Genomic DNA, 21,276 nt, shown 5'->3' on the forward strand with positions numbered 1-21,276 from the left:
CCAATCCCTCCCATGGTAGAGACAAGAAATCTGAGGCCAAGAAAGATGAATCCGAACATCACTGGGTACTGGAATTATGAGTAACCATCTAGTCAGAGATCTCCCATCCATGCAGGAATCCCCCTCTACAACTTCTCCAACAAGTAGTATTCTTTGAGTGTGTGAATACTTGCAGTGATGGGGAACTCATTACTTCAAAGGGGACCCATTTCATTACTGGACAGTTATGGTAGTAAAGTCCTTTGTATTCAGTCAAAATCTTCTGCCCATTGATCCTGTCTTCTGGAACTACACAGAATAAGTCTATACCATCTTCCATATGATTGCCCTTATAACCGAGGAATACAGGCGGTCTTTGAGGTGGGAAAATATCCACACACCTACATATTTCTAATGATTCTGTATGGCTAGCAATTATTTCCCTCAGTGAAATTACTAACCCTCCTGTGGACCTTGTTGGGATAACTACTGTTGTTTCGAAGTCTCTAAATAGCCTTGATATGCTCTCCTTGCTCTCAAATTAATGCAACTGACTTCTTTCTTACTTCCCCAACTAGAAATTTCACAAAGCTCCCACCCCTAGAAATAGCCATATTATGAGACTAGACTGGGGTGACCCCTGTTCAGCCACAATGCAGCTCTCAATTTAGGGTTCCTCAGAGAACCAAAATGCACAGGGAAGATCTCAAAGAAAGAGATATCGAGGCAAAAAGGCAGGGAGAGTGCTCAGAGTGGACATCATGGGGAGAGGAGGACACAGGAGCCCTCCTAGAGAGGAATGGGTTAAATCCTTTCCACTGCAGTACAAAAGAAAAGAGTGTGCGGAAAGATTAGGATTTTTGCTTTTACAATGGGAGCTGCTGAAGCCTGGGGAAGAAGCAGAAGAAAAAAAGGGGGCGTCTCCTCTTTAAAGACTTGAGAGGAGTGAGAGCAAGGGAGAGACAGTAAAAGAGAGAGGGAGAGAGAGGAGAGAGAGAGAGAGAGAGAGAGAGAGAGAGAGAGAGAGAGAGAGAGAGAGAGAGAGAGAGAGAGAGAGAGAGAGAAGAGAGAAAACAAGAGAAGAAAGATATTGAGTGAGTGGAGAGAGAGAGAGAGAGAGAGAGAGAGAGAGAGAGAGAGAGAGCGCCAATTTCTCTTTGGAGAGGAAGAACCTCTGTTCTAGAGTGACCTGCCCTGGGAGAGGCATCCACTGGCTCCAGACCAAAGAGGCAGACAGGACCAAGTCACCCTTATTGAAACTAAGTGAACGATCGCCCCTCCCTTCCCCACCTCTCTCTGGCCTGGGTATGTCTCGGCGAAAGCAACGGAAACCCCAACAGTTAATCTCGGACTGCGACGGTTCCACCGCTTCTGAGAACGGTGGGTGTCCCAGGGAGGGATGAGAAGTGGGACCAAGCCCAGGAAAGCAGGGTAGTAGTTGGGGGAGAGCACCTGGGAGGTGGGCAGAGGTTGGCATCCAGAAAGAAGGCAGGAGAAGCCTTATCATTGAAGGAGTCAAGAAACAAGGCTTATGGGCTTCATGGGGTAACTTGGATTGGGGAGTGGGCCCCCTCAGCTCTCCTTGGCGTCCTTTCTCTTTTTGTTTTCCTGTTGTTTGCCTCTCAATGAAAATGGAGTTTCCAAACTGGCTCTGTCTCCCCCACCCAAAGAGTTTTTCTTCATGTCCCCTGTGCTGGCTGGTCTTTGTGCCGTTGCTAAGTAACGACCTCAGACCTGAAGACTGTCTCTTAGGGGTGGGATTTTCCCCCTTTTCTTTCTGGGGAGTTGGGTTGCAGGAGAATGAGTTGGATAAAAACGTGCATGTTCCCCTGAGAGGGAGGAGAAAAAAAGTTTCTCATTGTTGAGTTGAGAGAGAAGAGATCAGAAGAGCTCTCCCAAGGGAGAGTGCCTATCTGTGACAGTGGGAATCAGACCTGGTTTTTGGTGTGAATCTGTGTCATTTGGGGTAGATGTTAGAGGGGGTCAGCCAGTGTAAGTGGTTTAGGCTTGTGCAACAAGGCTTATTTCAGAGGAGACTGGAGAGTAAAAGTGTGGGAGTTTGCAAAAGGGGCTTTTTAGTCGCTGATGTAGCTTATATAAATGTGAATATGGATGTATATATTATCATATTATCCACTATTATAAAAAAAAACCTTGGATTTGTGGAGATTTTTTTCTTTAAAATGACAAAAAGCTTTTTGTTTTACAACTTTTATTTATTCTCCCAGCACTCCTATAGGCAGAGGCAACTTTTAATATTTCCACTTTACAAATAGAGTACTAAATTCAACAAATATTTGTTAAGGGCTTATTATGTGCAAGGGATTATATTGAGTGTCAGAGAGACTATAATGCTCCAAGTCACACAATAGGTCAGAATTATAGCTAGAACAAGGATGCTGCTGTCCTAACTTCCTGTCCCAATGTCACTATGTCAAAATTCACTAAATTATTCAGTGGGAAGGATGGATGTTTAAGTATACAAAGCCTCTATGATGACATACTGAACTCTAGAGAGAATCTGGCTACGTGAGCCCAAAGGTCATGTACTGAGCAGGCGAGGTGGGGCAACCATCATGATATACTAGTACAACTTCCCCCAAGGTAAGAGGGAAATGAATCAGACAGAACTAGGGAACTCTGGTGAGTTTGGCTAGAGGTTACAGAATGGATTCCATGAAAAACAGACTCCTAGGTAACCTATTTAGCAAAGAATGGGGTCACAGGTGAAATTCCCCCTCCCCTCCATGCTAGGAAAAAGACCTAGGGGCCACAGAGATCAGTTCACAGTGGGCTTCTGACTGTGGAACAGCCTTCCTTGGCACACAGATTGTGGTTTGAGTGAACTGCATTTTCTCCGACTCTTATGGAAAGCCCAGTTCAGATGTTCCAAAATTTCCTAGAATCCTGCTGTGTCCGTATTTAGTAGTAGAGTGGTTATGGCTTCCTACCAATCCTACGCCAAATTAGTCCTTCATAGTGCTGCTTCTAGGCAGGTTGTTTTTTCCTCATGCTCTACAGGAGATCTCCCTGAGAGGATAGGAATCATTTCACAGCCCAGCTCCCCTGCTGGTTCCATCGTGGAGCGATGCTGAACCCCTGGAGTCAACCATAGCCCTGCTTCTCTGCTCGTTTCTGCCTGCTAACTCACCCCCAGTACCAAGCAGCTCAAGGAAAAACCACTGTTACCAAAGAGGGTCAGAAAGAAGTCTCCAATGGCCACCCAGTACAGAACTTTTACTCTCCCCAGTTGTTCCATTCCACACACCTTGGATACTGGCGATGTATAGATAATGTCACATAAATCATCACCACTAGAAACAGTCTGAAGTATGAAATAGACAGTAACTCCATTTTTAGTGCTGCCTTTGATTAAGAAAAGACCAGAAATACAAAGTCAGACCAAAGGGCAGGGAAGGGATTGCAGCCTCTTTTAGGATGGCTGTCATCCAATTCCTTGGGTTTACTAAGTGCTCGCTCTTCAGAACCACCTAAACATGAACAACTAACTGATAGCTAGATGACACAGTGGACAGAGGGCTGGCTCTGGAGACTGAAAGAGCTGAGTTCAAATTTGTCCTCAGACACTAGCTTTGTGACCCTGGGCAAGTCACGTAACTTTAGCCTGCCTTAGTTTCTTCAACTGTAAAATGGGGGCACTAATAACGCCTAGCTCACAGGGCTATTGTGAGGATCCAATGAGAAAATCATTGTAAAGCGCTTAGCACAGGCCAGGACACATAGTAAAGGCCACATAAATGTTAGCTGTAAACACTACTTTTATTATCGATATTAGCTATTATCATTCTGACTGTGATTGACCTTGTTGATACCGATGAAGTTTGCAAAGGGTTTTTCTTATACTTTCCAGTGGTATCCTGCTTTCCAAATAGATTTTAAACAAGGGGTCAGGAACAGCTTGCACAGGGCAGATCAGACAGTTGTCCATGGTGCCCAGGTCACCAGACCAAGTTCTCCAGAGTTCTGGGCTTTTGTTGCTTACTTCCCTTCCTCTCTACCACAAGAAAAGTTCTGAGTTCTGGTGACTTCACAGGACACTGGGCAAGTGTCTGGTTTTCCTTTGAGGCACTCCAGCGCTGCACACAGTTCTTACTCAAAAGGTTCCAGCTCTCTCTGAAAGAATCCAAATGGTCTTTGCCCTAGAATAATGCTTCATAAATTTTCCTGGGTTCTCTAGGATTAGGCATTAGGCAGATGCCTTTGCATTTCATAACATTATCATCAGGATTTAGTTTACTGCCTGGATGGATTCTGCTCTGACTAGTCACAGCATTGAGCAATATGGCCAGACAGAAACAGGAGAAAATCTAAATTCCAGGTTTAGGCAGGACAGATAGAGTTTGGGGGAAAAAATATACATCTTGGCCATAATATGGAAAGTAGCATGGTGCAATGGGAAAAATAATGAACTAGGATCTATCATGAATTAACAATATGACCTTGGAGACGTTACTTTACTTCTCTGGCCCAAAATTTCCTCATGTAAAACAAATAATGGGACAAAATGATCTCTAAGGTCACTTCTAACTAAATATATATTCTATGGCTATTAACATATAGACATAGTGTGTATAATAGAGAGAGAAGAATATGAGATAGAAAAATACAGATAGATATGAGAGAGATGGATAGGAGAGATAGATAACAGGGCTTTCCAAAAGTTTGAACTATGCTACTAAAACTTAAAATGTCATTAATATTTTTGGGATACCTTGTATATATGACATATGTATATATATATTGCTCTTAATAGGTAACATTTATATAGTGTTTTATGTGCATTAGTTCAGTCTTCCCCTTGGGTTCCACAGTAAGGGCTTTTTTATACTTCTTTTATACTTTTATACTTCTATGATCTTGAGGCTGCTCATTTTAAAATACTAATTTTTCTTTCCATCTTTTTTTCTATGCCCAATAACCTCTTTCCCCTAGTGACATTTTCTAACTGGATGAGCTTTGGAAAGCCTTCATTAATCACCAAAACAGTTTGGGAAATACCATGTCCTTTGACATACATGTGAAATTCCTGGCCTCAGAGTAAACATCAAGAAAGCATTTTTAGTGAGTGTTTGGGAACACAGGTTTTACCCTGGTTCTTTGACTTCCCATCAGAGTCTGATACATACCCATGCAAGTAGCCCAAAGTTCTTTGTTATTCATTTTCAAGGCCCAGAGACTTGCCCATATCACCTAGCTTCTTGGGAAAGTAAGAATGGTATGGAGAGGTATTCTTCCACCCTTTCTTTTGCTCAAAAGTTACTGCTCAAGACACCAGCCAAAACCAGTAAATACTGCACTTTGGTGATGAAAGTGAAGTAACCCATTATGGGGAGACTCCAGAGAAGAGGTCTGTCTGTCTCTAGGCTAGAAATATGCATTAGAGAATGTAATGGATGAAAGGGGAAGGGGGGGCAGGGGAGTACAAACTAATACAGCTGGGAAAGAATCAGAAACCCAGTTATTTAGTGAAAGGTAGAAAACAGGATAGCCACCAAGACACCTAGAGGTAACATGGAGAACACATTAGATTTAAGCTGGCAGTCAGCAAAGGGAAAATAAGCAAAAACAATGTTTATTTATTTTATTCATTTCACTTTCTAAAGGAAAAATATTCTCTAACTATTTGGTCGCAGGGACCTTACGATTAGAAATATTATATAGACTGCAGAATTCTAAAGCTTAGAGGTCACTAATTTTATTTTCCTTACCCTAGCTCACAGCCTACCTCTTTCAACCATCATTTTACAAATGGATAATTTAGGAGACTCCCCCCAGAGGGAGGAATGAACTTGAGGTGAGATACACTTAGGTACTCAGTGGGTTAGCGGCAGAGCTGGCACCAGGACCCAGCCTGCTGGCCAGAAGCATGACTTAGTGAAAAAATATCACATCAGTGGAACTCAGGAGACCCTGAGTTTGTCATGGTTAGTCACACTAACAAGCTGTGTGACTTTGGGCAAAGCACTTTACCTTTCTGGGGCTCAGTGTCCTCAACTGAGAAATAAACATATTGGACTAGATGATTTCTAAAGATCCTATCCAACCCCATCCTAGGTTCTGGTAGCTTATGATTCTGCGCCTCTGGCCAGACCACAATTCCCTCCGACTGCCAGAATACACTGGAAATAGTCTTATATTCTGAGTAGAGTACCAAGTTTCTTCCTGCTAAAAACGCACTTTTTAAAAAGGCACTTTGTATGTGATCAAAAGTGATCAAAATAATGTGTAATGTTGGGCTGGAAAAGACTTTAGAGATGGGTATATATTTTCCCCATGAAGGACTGAGACTAGGAATGACTGAGCCCCTTTCTCCAATCTGGCATTGGACCAACAATGACCCTAGAGAGGGTCATAGTTACAGACAATGGTAAAGAGAGATAGAGAGACAGGCAGGAACAGAGAGAGAGACAAAGAGAGACAGAGAGAGATCAGGAAGAAGAAAAGATGAAGCTGTACTTCTGAAGGACAAAAAGAGTTGTGGAAGCTACTTGTTGAGTGTAAACTTCATTCTGTATAGGCTTATATGTGACATGATTTCAAGGGTCTTAAAATTACTCCCCTACTACCTAAAAAAAATCCCCTATTTACTGATTGCTGTTTGAAATTCCTTTAACCTTAGTACAATAAGAGATAAGTAAGGCTTAAAATACAAATACAGCTGAGAAAGGTGACCCAGGGCTTAAATACACACCAAGGTGTAAAACCTTTCTCCAAGGTCTTCTGTTTGCTGGGTGGAGAGAGAAGGGAGAAGGAGCAAAGGTTATTGGGTCTTTGTCTTGGCTGGAGGGTAAGGGGAGATAGGAATAGGAAAAGAGGAAGGAGGGAAGTTGGGGGTGCTGAAAACAACCTAATTCACTTCATAATTTTGAAAGGGGGATCCTGGTGTTTAATGTTTTCTCTCTTCTAGTTTCCTTTACCATTTCTTTGGAAGTTTTTTTGGTAGCTTCTACTCCTCCATTTCTCACCAAGCGTAAAAGCTTCCTTAGGACCCATCTCACCTTGTCAATCTCTCCTCTCTTGTCTCCCAATATTCTCAGCTCAGCTCAAAACGGCAGATGAATGAGGGGAGCATGGTTAAAGAGTCCAAAAGGGGTGACCTTCTAGGTTCCTTTTTAGATTAAAACGTGATTTCTGAGCTTTAATGGTACAGTTATTCCTTTTTCCACCTAACCCAGGATGACTTTTTTCACTTTATCTGTTAAATAGGGATACCATCTGGTTTTAACTTATTTGTGTTTGGGTTTCCATTAGTGCCTGTTTGACCAAACCTAGGCCCCTCAGGGAAAGAAAGTTCCTACCCACCCCCAACCCCCCAGCTCCAAAGTGCTGGGAAATAGTGTCTCTCTTTACAAGAAACTGTTGATCCATCACCTTTCACCACAGGCTAAATTTACCTTAAAGGAGAATACAGATCAACTTACGGATCAGAAAGCAAGTTGAGTTAAAAAGTAAGAAAGGGGACAGTGTTTCCCTGGAGAAGATGAAAAGAAAAGGGTTTCTTTTTTTCTTGTCAGAAGACTTGGCAAAAACAGCAACCTGAGATCAAATATTCAATGCTAATTAACAAACGCTCAGTAGAGGGCCTCCATCTGACTTCCTTTTCTTTACTGACTGCAAAGAGCAATTGACAGGTAGTGGCCACATAAGGCAATTTCTCTCACTTCAGGGAAGCAGGACAGGGTCATTATGCTTCAGAAAGCACCAGACTGATATCAGGAAACCTGAATTCTGGCTTTAGTTCCACTCAATTGCTGTGTGACCTTGAAGAAGACCCTTAACCTCTCTGAGCTTCAGTTTCTTTCTTCTGAAAAAATGCTGTACTTATCCTTGGCATGCATTCCAAAACTGAATGGATCTTTTTTTTTTTTTATCAATATGGTTTCCAGGATTAAGGCTGCAAGCAAAAGACTATAGGATCAGTTAAGAGGACTCACCTTGAGTCCTTAGGTTTCACTGATTATCCGGGATTCTCTGAGTAAAATTACTTGAATTGGATGGGGGTTGATCAAGAAACCTGAATTGTAGCTCCAAAAAATAACTGTGTGACTATAGGCACTTAACCTTCTCAATTTCCCTGATTATAAATGGAGAGGATGGGAGGTGGTAGGGCACTCCATAATCTCTACTGGTTGTTCAGTTGTATCCAACTCTACCTAACCCCATTTGGGGTTTTCTTGGCAAAGACACTGGGGCGGTTTGCCATTTCTTCTCCAGTCCATTTTTACAGATGAGGAACTGAGGCACACAGGATTAAGTGACTTGCCCAGGGTCACATAGCTAGTAAGACTAGATTTGAACTCAGGAAGATGAGTCTTCCTGACTCCTAATTGCCTTCTCCGATCTCTAAGTCCCTTCCAGTTCAAAAATTCTATGACTTCATGGCTTTAAAACAAAACAACAAACAAACAACAAACAAAGATCATGATGAGAAAGAGGGTAGGTATCATTAATGAAACTTAATAAAAAAGTAGGGCATTACAACTACAAACCTGAGTTCAAGTTCCACTGCTGGTATATACTGACCATGTGACCCTGGACAAGTGGCTCTCTGTGCTCTAGGCAACTCTTAAAAGACTTAAAGTTTCCAAGAAGATACTGACCTGCATTGGTAAAGGGAATTTCCTTACCCAGGAGTTCCAATGAAATCAGAGGTCCAGTCCTTATCCCCAGTAACAACTGCAAATCAATTGAGACTTCCACTAGAGAAATGAACCATCCTAGTTTAAGAAGGCATTGCCAGAAATAATAAAGCAACACCACAAAGCTGGTCTGGTCTTTACATATGTGGTAATATCATCATTATTACCATATTGACGTGCCTACCAGTCTGTCAACCAACAGTCAATGAGCTCTGTGCTAAGGTCATACAAACGAAGGCAAAAATTACCTCTGCCCTTAAGGAGCTCACTTTCTAATGGAGAAAACAATATGTAAATAACTAAGTTCAGCAGAATCTAAAGTCAGGAAGACCTGAGTTCAAACCACATGTCAGACAAACTTTGCAAACTACCTGTCTCCAGGTATGTCACTCAGCCTCGGGAAACCTCAGTTTCCTCATGTGTAAAATAGGGATAATAAAAGCATCCACCTCTCAAAGTCATTGTGAGGATTAAGTGAGATACTAAATATAAAACATTTTGCAAACCTTAAAGCTCTATGTAAAAGAGAGTGTTAATATTATTATTATCATTAGGAAATAAACACAGAGTAGGTAGAAAGTAATATGGGAGGGGAAGGCAACAGGTAGCTGAGAATACCGGAAAAGGTCACCTATAAAAGATAGGATTTGAGCTGAGTCTTATAAGAAGCCAGGGAAACAGAGGCAGAAGTGTGTTACTATACATGTATATGCTTCAGTAGCTACAAAATGTATGGTTTCCTAGATGATACTCCCTCCACCTAGGCAGACTGCAAATCTTCCGTGACTTAGTAGACTGTCTCGGTTATTGTTACACATTTCTAATTTATCTCCCTTCTTCCATTTTACTCCCCCTAATCTGTCATCCACACAGCTAACAAAATAACCATTCCAAAACACAGGTTTGAACATGTCGCTGTTGCTCTTCCATAATCTGCAGTGGCTCCCCATTGCTCCTAGGTCAATTGAAACTTCTCAGTTTAGCTATTAAAGAGCCCCTTTCCCGCCTCCACAACCTGCTGCCCAAGGATTGCTCTTGCAGTATGCCAAAGGAATTCCTCTACATACAAAGGATGTTTCCCTCTACATTTTTTTCCGTCTGCCCACAAACTGCTCAAAGGCAGTAAGTATCTCTCCAGCTGCAGGTTGTGGGGCCCTGGGACACATCGTTCTGCTTTGTACCTTCTACATTCTGTGCAAACTGGCCTCCTTTGCTGCTCCTGAATCTGCCCTTCCTGACTTTATCGCTTTCCACTTTCATGGAATGCATTCCGTTTTCATCTATGCCTCTTAGTAAATCAATAGTGGCCAAAAGAAATCACTGCCCAGGGATGAATCCTCCAGGGATAAGCCCCCTCAAAATTAGGTAGACAGATCTTTCCACAATATTGGACCTTTCTCTGTTAGCAAGACTTTTATGTTCCTCTGGTATAGCCTCTGAGAACCCAAAATCATTCCCCATACCACAATGAAGTCCTGGAAAAGAAATCTGGTAAAGATTGCCTATCATATAAGCCCCCCAATTCATGATGCTCAGCATAGAAAATAACATTTATGTTTTGTGTATACGTCACTGAAGATTTTTCCATTTATTATCTCATTTTAGCTCCTTTAGCTGTCATCTGTAGACCAATCTACCCAAGATTGTTCTCTAAACGATGAAATTTTCGGTCCATAGTCACTCACTAAAACTCTTTAAAGAAGAGATTCTTAACTTTTGGGGGTCCATTGGCCCCTTTGCCAACTTAGTGAAGTCTATAGACTCCTTCTCAGAACAATGCTTTTAGCTTTAATTTTTTTAAAATAAATCTACTTAGTTCACATAATCTCTCATTGCCCCCTCCCATTTAATAAACAAAATATCTTGTCATAAACATGCATAACCTAGCCAAACAAAATCTCACATTGACCATGCCCCAAAGTGTATATCTCTCTGCATTTTGAGTTGATTACCTCTCTAATAGGAGGTGGGGAGGGTGCTGGGCATTTTCAGGCCTTTGGACTCATGGTTTATCCTTGCATTGATCATAGTTCTAACATCTTTCAAAGTGTTTTTCTCTAGTGTTGTCTTTGTATAAATTGTTGTCCTAGTAGAATAATGTTTTCTAATACATTAAATAAAATACAAATTATTACAAAAGAAACTAATGATACTGAAATAGTTACCAAAAATTTTTTTCCTAAATTCACAGACAATCTGCTTCTGTGGAAAGACTATCCACACTGAAAAAATCATGTGGCTTCTGAAGCACTGAAATGTCTCATTTTAGCCTTATCATACTTCTTATGAGGTAGAACAACTATGATTATCTCCACTTAAGGAGTAATTTGTGGCAACTATTATGATCTCCATTTAATGGCTAACTCAGGGATTAAGTAAAATGAATAAGGTGAGTACTTAACAATTTAATTCAACAAGCAGTTATTAAATGCCAGCCATGTGCAAGGCATCTTCGTTAAGGATACAAAGATGAAAAACAGCTTAGTTCCTGCCCTGAAGAAGCTAACATTCTACCTGAGTTGAGAAAGAGGGATGGGAGGAAGGATATGTTAGTGATTTATTGTATGTCCAACTAGATCTATAGCATCTAGAGTTGGTATAATGACAATCTATCATGGACCAGCCTTTGAGAGTTACCCGAGACTCAGAGAGGTTATATAAGTTATATAGCTAGTAAAGGAATACAAGTCTAGCATTCTGCTACACCAGGGATGAAAAGGTGAGGCTTGGAGAAGGCTACATATATATTAATAAACATGAAACCAGGTAGAGTGTGAATGGAATGAAAACAAAAAAAGAAGAGGATCAGACAAACTGCCCTAGGAAACTTAAAGAGAGAAAATAATTTCAGCAATAAGGACCAAGAAAGATGGGACTTGGTCTGAGCTTTGAAGAAAGAGAAGTATTCTGAAAGATGATGTTGAAGGAATACATGTATGGTCCAGGCATGGGAGCTGGCCTGGGTAAATGTGCAGAGGCATGAATGAGTCAGTATCTCCAATTTGGAGAACTGCTTGTTCATTATGGCTGGGATTCAGCTTTCAAAAGCCCTGAGATCATTCCCATCTCCTCCTCTAAGTTTCTTTCTAAAGCAAAGGTTCTAAATCTTTTTGTGTCATGGACTCCTTTGTCAAAGCCTGTAGAAGTCCTTCTCAGAATAGAATGTGGGACTACCTCCATAACTGAAAGAAATACGAATTTTCATTTAGAGGTTAGTGAGAATAAAGATAAAATTTCTTCCCAGCCAAGTTCACATACCCCCAAAAATCTACTTAGAGATCCCTTGGAAGTCTGTGTACCCCAAGTTAAGAACTCCTGTCCTAGAGAAAGGGCAAAGGTATAATTCTTTCTTCAAACATGTAGACCAAGGCCTTGATGATCATTTCCTTCTCTGTTTTCTGGGTGTTCTGACTTCACTCAACTCCTATGCCCCCAAACAGGATTCTCAGGAATTTCTCCACCACCAACAACTATAGGATCTGCTTCTTCTCATCAATCTCTTTCTGAAAGCTCTAATGAAGGGTTTCAGGTCAGGTGTAGTAAACATCGGACTCCTGACTCTTAGCCAAAGCTTTTGTGATTAACCCATCATGTTTCTGGTTGCAGTTGGGAAGTATGGGATGTCCTGAGTAAATGGAGCAGTTTTTATTGTTCAGTGGGGGTTAGGGAGTTGAGACCTCTGTCTGAAAGAGTATTCCAAGCATGAGTGAAAACATAAGCAAAGGGATGGAGGTGTGAAATGATGAGGCATATACAGGGTATGGTAAGTAGTTCAGTTTGAATGGAGTATATATGGAAGATTTATATGAGAAAAGATTGGAAAAGTATAGTGTAACTAAACTGTAGAAAGCTTTGAATGCCAGACAGAGTAGTTTGAACTTGGTTCATTAGGCAACAGAAAAGTTCCAAGTCCAGATCTTTTCAAAAGGCAGATAAAAAGCAAATATCTTAGGGAGGGAAGAGCATAGAAATTGGAAGATTCATTAGGAGTCTGTTGCAGTAGTCCAAGTCGGTAATAAGTAGGGCCTGTACTATGCTGGTGGTAAGTGGGAATGGAGAGAAGGTAGATAAAACACATTACAGAGAGGTGGATGAAACATATTAGAGAAGAAAAATCCATAGGACTTAACAAATGACTGGCTATGAGAAGTGGAGGAGAAGGATAATTCAAAGATATCACCGAACTTTCTAACACTGGTAGGTAGAAGATGGTTCCAGTGACAGAAACAGTCAAATGAGGAAGAAGGTTTGGGGAAAGACATAATGAGCTTGGTCTGGGACACTCTGGGACATGAGTTTGAGATCCCAGGAGAAAATTCAGGTGCAAATGTCCTGTCAGCACTTGAAAATGCTGACTCAGGAGAAAGGTCAAGCTTTCTCAAAATATAGATCTGAAAATTATTTCCTTAGAGACAATATCTCAAGGTGAAGAGGGGGCCTGTGAATGAAACTGCTAAAGAGGTAAGTATGGGGAAAGGCTGAGGAGAGAACATTGGGGAACACCTTAAGAGGTTACAGAAAGGACTTCCCAGATGGTGAGGTCTTCGAATAAACGCTACAGAAAGAATGTGACTTCACAAGGTAATGTAGTTAATTGGTCTTAGAGCTGGGATTAGAACCCAGATTTTTTGACTCATGGCAGGGCTCTTCACCACACCACTTACTGGCAGGAAATGTAGTAGAGGTTAATTCATTTTTTAGTTAATGACCTCTTGGATCCCTTCCAACTTGAAATTTTAATGATTCTAAGAAGCTCCCTCTTGAAAAGCACTAGCCATTTCTAGTAACACAGGCAGAGTATGTATCATGAAACAGAGAATTCAGGGACCACATAACTGGCCCAAATCACTTCCTTGGTCCATTGCTTTCTTTGCTTTGTCTATCTCATGAGAATAGCCTGCCCTTCCCCCTTTCTCAGAAGCTTTTCGTCTCTTCAATAATTTTCAAAATATTGTCCCAGACCCAAGCAGGCTAGTAACTTTGGAAGAGATAGAAGATAATACTATTAAACAGGAGGTAGCACCTTTGTTCAACCATGTCTGTGCTTGAAACCTAGATTATTCAGGAAGCAGGCTTTTCCTGGAGGCCTCCAGGGTTTCTGCATTCATGTATTTAGGGGGAAGGCAAGGAGTCCATGGAGAGGAAGTAGCAGTGACTGTTGGGCCTGAAAAATTTTACCTAGAGTTCTGCCATAGGGGGAAAGCTGGCCATCATTCTTTGTGAAAAGTCCACCGGGAATACATTAGTGGGGCTTATAAGTTTGTTTTCTCCAGACTTTTCTGGAGAAAAGAAGTTCTCAGATCACCTGCTTGGGCATTCAGGCCTTCCTGGTTCATCACACCCTTCCTCCAAATAAAAATTAGCTCACTTGGGGGCAGTCCTCTCATTAGCAGGGCTGCCTCCAGCCGTGCTCTCTCTATATACTATTGTGGCCAGGTCATTACCTAGATAAGGGCAGGTAAGGGGGTGTGGATGAATCAAGAAGTCTAGTATTGGTGGGGGCACCCGATTTACAGGTGGGCTCAACACCTCCCCGCAGGATGCTCTCCTCCTCCCCTCCCAGGATGCTCTCCTCCCCCTCCCAGGGATGCTCTCCTCCCTCCTCCCCAGGATGCTCTCCTCCCCCCCCAGGATGCTCTCCTCCCTCCTCCCCAGGATGCTCTCCTCCCCCCCCAGGATGCTCTCCTCCCTCCTCCCCAGGATGCTCTCCTCCCCCCCCAGGATGCTCTCCTCCCTCCTCCCCAGGATGCTCTCCTCCCTCCTCCCCAGGATGCTCTCCTCCCTCCTCCATGCTCTCCTCCCCCCCCAGGATGCTCTCCTCCCCCCCAGGATGCTCTCCTCCCTCCCCCCCAGGATGCTCTCCCCGTCCCCCCAGGATGCTCTCCTTCCTCCTCCATGCTCTCCTCTTCTCCAGGATGCTCTCCTCCCTCCCCCCCCAGGATGCTCTCCCCCCCGCCCCCCCTCCTCACGCCCTGGCCCCGCCCTCCTCTCGCCTTTCCTCCCAGAGGCTCCTCCCCTCTGCCCTTTCCCAGCGCTCTCCCTAAGCAGCTCCTCCCTCGCCGCCTCTTCTTCTAGCCCCGCCCTCCAGCTCCCCGGCCCCGCCCTCCCGCTCCCCGGCCCCGCCCCCGAGCCCCCACCCCCTGCGCTGCTGCGCTGCTGCCGAGCTCCATCTCCGCAGTCCAGACGCCCGGGTGCAGAGGCTGCCGCAGCTACCGCGGCCGCTGCCACCACCTCCCCTCCCCCACTCCCGTCCCCATTGTCCCCCCAATCCCCGCACCCCCACCATGGCGCACGAGGCCGGGAGGAGCTGTCGTCCTGGGGGACCCTGCGGGGAGCTGCGGGCTGAGCCCAGAGGTGCGGTAGGAGCCGGGGCCTGGGCAGGGGGTTACAAGGCAAGGGGGGGCCCGAGGTGATGTTTCATAGGCGAGGGGTTTACGACGGGAGGGGAGCTCAATGCCAGGTCCCCACGGAGGCCGCTGCCCCGCCCCCCGCCCCCCGCGGAGATAAGGCTGCCCCTCCCCCACCTCCCAGCCCCCTGGAGGGATGTGTGGGTTATCTCCTGCATGACTGCAGCCTCGGGGTGCTCCGGGCTGGCGGGATGGGGATCCTGCTGTGAAGTGCGCGTCAGGTGGGGGCGGGGAGGGGGAGGGGGCGGTGCTCAGACCCTTCTCCAGCAGCACCACCACCACCAGCCCCCCACCCGGCCTCCCCACCCCTGGTTATGCTAAGTGGGTTCTTTATCAGAGACTCATGTCTTCCTTCTTCCCATACCCACCTTTACTCCCTCCCCGATCCTTTTTTCCTTACTTCAGGTGACACTGGCGACGAGGACCAGCCCCAAGTCTGCACCAAGTGTTGTGCCCAGTTCACTGATCCAGCTGAGTTCCTCACCCACCAGAACACGTGTTGTACTGACCCCCCAGTAATGGTCATCCTCGGGAGCCAGGAGAATTCTAGGTCAAACTCCTCCTCCTCTTCTGAAGCTCGACCAGAAGGCCAGGACAGCCCCCAGATTATGGATACAGAGCAGAGCAACCCCCCTGATCCTGGGCCCTCGGTCCCCACAGATACTAGCTGGGGACCAGAGCGGGGCCGAGAAGAATCTTCAGACCACTTTCTCATCACCACAGCCGGAGCTACTTCAGTTGGTGGAGGTGGGGGGCTGATTTTGGCCAGCCCCAAGCTGGGAGCAACCCCTTTAGCTAAGGAGTCTACCCCTGCACCCCCTCCACCCCCACCTCCCCCGCCTCCTCCTGGAGCAGGTAGTGGTCACTTGAACATCCCTTTGATACTTGAGGAACTCCGGGTCCTGCAGCAGCGACAGATCCATCAGATGCAGATGACAGAGCAGATCTGCCGTCAAGTGCTCCTACTAGGCTCCTTGGGTCAATCTGTGGGTGCTACTGCCAGCCCCTCAGAACTGCCTGGCACAGGTACAACCACCTCTTCCAAGACCCTGCTACCCCTCTTCAGTCCCATCAAGCCTGGCCAGGCAAGTAAGACACTTACACCGTCTTCTTCATCCTCCTCCTCTTCCACTTCTGGGACAGATGTACCCAAGCCAGCCTTCTTCCACCTCTATCACCCCCTAGGGGCACAGCACCCCTTTTCTGCTGGTGGGGTAGGGCGAAGTCACAAGCCCACGCCTACCGCAACCCCTTCCCCAGCACTGCCAGGCACCACAGACCAACTGATCACCTCTCCCCACCTGGCATTCCCTGGCACCACAGGACTGCTGGCAGCCCAGTGCCTTGGGGCAGCCCGGGGCTTGGAAGCAGCAGCTTCCCCAGGTCTTCTGAAACCAAAGAATGGTAGTGGTGAGCTGGGCTATGGAGAAGTGATGGGTCCCTTAGAGAAGCCTGGCGGGCGCCACAAGTGCCGCTTTTGTGCCAAGGTATTTGGCAGCGACAGTGCCCTACAGATCCACCTGCGCTCTCACACAGGTGAGAGACCTTACAAGTGCAATGTCTGCGGCAACCGCTTCACCACTAGAGGCAACCTAAAGGTACACTTCCACCGCCACCGAGAGAAGTACCCTCACGTACAGATGAACCCACACCCAGTACCAGAACACTTGGATTATGTCATCACAGGCAGTGGTCTCCCCTATGGCATGTCTGTGCCTCCAGAGAAGGCTGAGGAGGAAGCCACTTCAGGGAGTGCAGAACGGAAGCCACTGTCAGCTTCAGCTACAGCCCTCACTGCCACAGAGAGCCTAACCCTGCTCTCCACCACTGCAGGCACAGCTGCAGCTCCAGGGCTCCCAGCCTTCAACAAGTTTGTGCTCATGAAGGCAGTGGAACCAAAGAACAAAGCAGATGAAAACACCCCACCTGGAAGTGAGGGCTCAGCTGTTGCTGGAGGAGCGGAAACTGGTCCGACAACTAGGATGCAACTGAGTAAACTGGTAACATCTTTGCCCAGCTGGGCACTGCTGACCAACCACTTCAAGACCACTGCTGGCTTCCCTTTCCCATATGTGCTGGAGCCCTTGGGGGCTTCCCCTTCAGAGACTTCCAAGTTACAGCAATTAGTGGAAAAGATTGATGGCCAGGGAGCTGTTGGGGCCGTCTCTACTGCTTCAGGGGCCTCTACCACCTCTGCCCCTGCGGTGTCCTCCGCCTCCTCCTCAGGCCCCAACCAGTGTGTTATCTGCCTTCGTGTGCTGAGCTGTCCCCGGGCCCTGCGACTCCATTATGGACAGCATGGCGGAGAGAGGCCCTTCAAATGCAAAGTCTGTGGTAGGGCCTTCTCTACTCGGGGCAATCTTCGGGCCCACTTTGTAGGTCATAAGGCTAGTCCTGCTGCCCGGGCCCAAAACTCTTGCCCCATCTGCCAGAAGAAATTCACCAATGCTGTCACTCTACAGCAGCATGTCCGTATGCACCTGGGTGGACAGATCCCCAATGGGGGTACCATGCTGCCTGAAGGGGGTGTGGCTACAAAGGAAAGTGGAGCTGACCAGTCTGGGCCACAAGCAGCAGGAGTCTTCCCCCAGCAGCAGCAGCAGCCACAGCAGCAGGTATCCCCAGAGGAGGAATTATCTGAGGAAGAAGATGAGGAGGAGGAAGAAGAAGAGGAAGATATAACGGATGAAGATTCCCTGGCTGGGAGGGGCTCAGAGAGTGGCGGTGAGAAGGCGGTTTCTGTGAGAGGGGACTCCGAAGAGGCATCTGGTCCGGAGGACGAGGCAGCAGCCACAGTGGCAATATCTGGGAAGGAAATGGACAGTGGTGAGAAGTCAGCCCAGCAGCCTTCCCTGACACTAGCTGGCAATTTGGAGGAACCTCAGCCCATGGAGCATGGGAGCAGTGAGCCTACAGGAGGCATTGAGGGGGATGCACAGCCTGAGGGGAATAGCAGCCCATCTTCAGTGCTCTCTCCAGAAGGGGAAGTAGCCAGTGCTGTCATAACAGAGGGGCCAGGCATGCAGGAAGCCAGAAGGAAGGAGCATGGGGAGAACGTGAGCAGCAGCAGTAAGCGATCCTGTGGGGTGTGTGGCCAGCCCTGTCCCAGCCAGGCAGCCCTGGAGGAACACCACAAAGTCCACAGCAAGGAGGGGTCACTCTTCACCTGCAGCATCTGCAAGCAGGGCTTCCCTGAGCGGGCCACCCTCAAGAAGCACGTGCTGCTGGCACACCACCAGGTACAGCCCTTTGCCCCCCATGGTCCTCAGAGTGTACCTTCACTCTCCCTGGCCCCAGGCCATTCAGCCTCGGTCTCCACACCAGGCTTCTGTCCTTTTGGTAGAAAAGATGACCCTGCAATCCAGTGAGCCCCTTTAGCTGTACCTACTGCTTCCTGAGCCAAGGAGCAAAGGCTGGGGGCTCTGTAGAAGGACCCCTGTGATTTTACCTGCCCCTTTATATCATTGTCAATGACAAATGGGGCTTCCTGATATAATTATATCCCCCAAAGATCCTCTCCAGCCCCCCATTTGAGATCCTGATATTCATAGGGCACAGTCCCCTGTGGAATTTTTCATTGACCCTTCTACCCTTGTGAGGAACAGAGTCTTCTAGAAGGCCTTCACATCCCCAGGGGGAACCCTTGCCTAGGTTCTTCAGGGGTGAACCTTCCCTCTCCTCTCTTCCTCTCCCTTTCCCTCCTGGCAGGTGCACCTGAGCACCCACGTTTGGAATTGCAGCCCAGCCCGAAGGGGCCGGCATCTGTCCCTGGAGGGCCCTGTACCCCTCCTCTCTGGTGGCCAGGTCAAGCTACAGGACTTCCTGTCCCGGGACGTCCCTGCCCAATTGGTGGGGGTGGGCCCTCTCTCTTTCTGGAACCAGTATACAGCTTTCCTGTCAAGTGGCCTGGCCTCTAAGCCCCCGGGTTCCAGCTCCACCTCTACCACCACTGCTGCCCTGGCAACACCTGCCCTGTTTGGTCCAGGAACTGTGGCTGGGAAGTCATCTCCAGCAGTAGGCTCCAGTGAGGCCAAGGAGAAGACCGCCCCCCTCATATTCCAGCCTCTTGCATCCAAGACTGTACCTGAGAACCCAGGCAAAGAAGTAACAAACAGCAGTGCCCCTCACTCTGTTCCAGAAGGTGCCAGCAACAGGGATTTTGCAGCAGTTCATGGCTTAGCCCTATGGGATGAGAAGAAATGAAGGGTATGCCAACCCACAGGCCCTGAGAGTCACATCTAGGCAAAGGAGATTGGTTGGTGGGTATGGCAGGACTTGTCAGCCTTCTCCTGACCCCGTCTTTGTGGCTTCACAGAGGCTTTGGGGAATGGCAGCTTCTCATCTTGAGGCTTTCCCAGTGTAGGGCTTGAGGAGTGCAAGCTTGGCTCGTTTCTGGAAGAAACAGTTTAGTTGGGGGTTGAGGGCAGTTCATAGAGTACAAATGGGGACATGAGGAGGGTAGGCCTGGTATGAACTCTTGTCATCCTGGGTCTGGGACATATCTCTGAAAGAAGGGAGTCCTAATTCAGATCGAATGGCTCTAGTGAATGTTTGGCTATAGTAATGACACAGATGTGCAACAGTGCACAGAGTCCTCCTAGACTGGGGTGTTTCCAGTTTATTAGATTTCCCCCCACCCTTTTCCCCAGATCCTGCTTTCTCCCGAATATCTCTCTTCTCTCTAAGCTCTTCCTCTTCCCCATTCTCCCTGCCTGTGGACCAGGGCTTATGTCTTCACCACTATCTGGCTCTTATACAGAACCAGACTTTTGGAGACTAGCTCCTGGAGATATATGCCCTTCTCCTTCCTCCTGTAACAGACAAAATGTAGTATTTACTCTTAACATAGGATCATATGGGAACAGGAACTCCAGAAGAGGAGTAGTGTTCGGGAATCCTGCCGAAGAAGTCCTGCTTCTCCTCTATAACTGTAGGCCCCAGAGATTCCTAACATAGTGAAATGTGCAGGGCAGAGAGGGGAGATGTTAGTGTCTTTCTCTCCATCATTAAAGGTGTTTTGACCAAGCATCTGTGTTGTTTGCTCCTTGTGACTCAAATTCTTTAGCAAGAGCAGTTTCTATGTACTGCACCATTGAACTCTCTCCCTTTCCCCTTCAGGCCTCCAGTTCTCTGCCAGAATTGAACATCTGGTGTTAAGGTTGAGTTTGTCCAGTCTTATCCTATTGTAACTTCTAGTATGGAAGTGTTCTCTCCCTCTACCTTAGCCTCAAAAGGTTGGACATTTCCATTCTCTGTTCCTGCCATCTCAGGTTTTCTCTTTGCCATTACACAAATGGAGGGCCCTCTGCCACCATATTCCACCACCATGTAACTGGTTCTATAGTCATCTGACTTCTCCTCAAACCTCAAGTTGTCACCAGGTCGGCCGAAGGAGCCAAGGTGAACTGATCCTCTCATTCCTTGAAATAGAGATGGAAACAAACAAACAAAAAACAAAAAACCAACCCTGTGAAACTATGAGATAAATTAATGTGATAAAGAAATAGGCTTACCCCTACTGCTTACTCAAAAAATAACATGCTACCTCCAACACAGCTGAGTGGGATGAAGGGCCGAGGCATCATATGGCCAGGGTGAAGTAGGTATTTTCTACTCTGGTCTCAGGGTAAGGTCCAAATTCTGATTTGGAGGAAGTGCTGACACATTTTTGGGCTCCATTGCCTTTCTTCTGACAGAATCTCTAGGCCTCGAGGTGGCCATTTGTAGGACGCTTCAACTAGGAGCTCCTGTTGTGAGGCCAGCTCCAGGATGAAGGGGAAGGAGGTGAGTAAACCTATTCTTTACTTAAGCTCAGGCAGAAGCAATGAACTGGCCCCACCAGAGCTGTATGATTTCCTTTTTAAAATACAACTGGGAGGCCCAGAATGAGGAAGAAGTAGCTCCTGTCCCTTTAATTCCTGGCAAAGCTTTGTAAGTCTCTTGTTTCTTTCCTCTTTCATTCTCTCTAAGGAAGGAGGTGGGTCAACAACCCCTTCCATTCTCTCTACTTTCCCCCACTCCCATTGGTTACAGATAATGCTATTTAACTAATTAAACCTGACTTGTCCTCTGTGGAGGTGCCAGCTCTCATGGTAACAGCTGTCTGTGAGGCTTTTATTGATGGACACTTCCTTACTTCAGGTCAACTATAATCCCAGCAGAGCTCTCCCTCTGCCTTCCCACCCCCTCTCCCACTGTTCCATTTCATTCTTCTCTGCTTGCCTCTTCAT

General features: G+C 46.5%; 1 protein-coding gene across 2 annotated transcripts; it reads left to right on the plus strand.

Annotated features, from left to right (window-relative positions):
* Positions 1–797: 797 nt before the first annotated feature.
* Positions 798–20,072, plus strand: SALL2 (spalt like transcription factor 2). 2 transcript variants are annotated; one of them, XM_072624543.1, is made up of 3 exons: positions 798–1,359; positions 15,452–18,285; positions 18,755–20,072. In XM_072624543.1, exons 1-3 carry the CDS (start codon positions 1,287–1,289, stop codon positions 19,247–19,249), a joined length of 3,402 nt encoding a protein of 1,133 aa, XP_072480644.1. In that variant the 5' UTR covers positions 798–1,286; the 3' UTR covers positions 19,250–20,072. The 2 variants fall into 2 exon arrangements, with proteins under 2 accessions (XP_072480644.1, XP_072480645.1); XM_072624544.1 differs by lacking the exon at positions 798–1,359 and adding an exon at positions 14,827–14,993.
* Positions 20,073–21,276: the final 1,204 nt, after the last annotated feature.

Source organism: Notamacropus eugenii, chromosome 7 (assembly GCF_028372415.1).
Source record: "Notamacropus eugenii isolate mMacEug1 chromosome 7, mMacEug1.pri_v2, whole genome shotgun sequence".
Lineage (NCBI taxonomy): Eukaryota > Metazoa > Chordata > Mammalia > Diprotodontia > Macropodidae > Notamacropus > Notamacropus eugenii.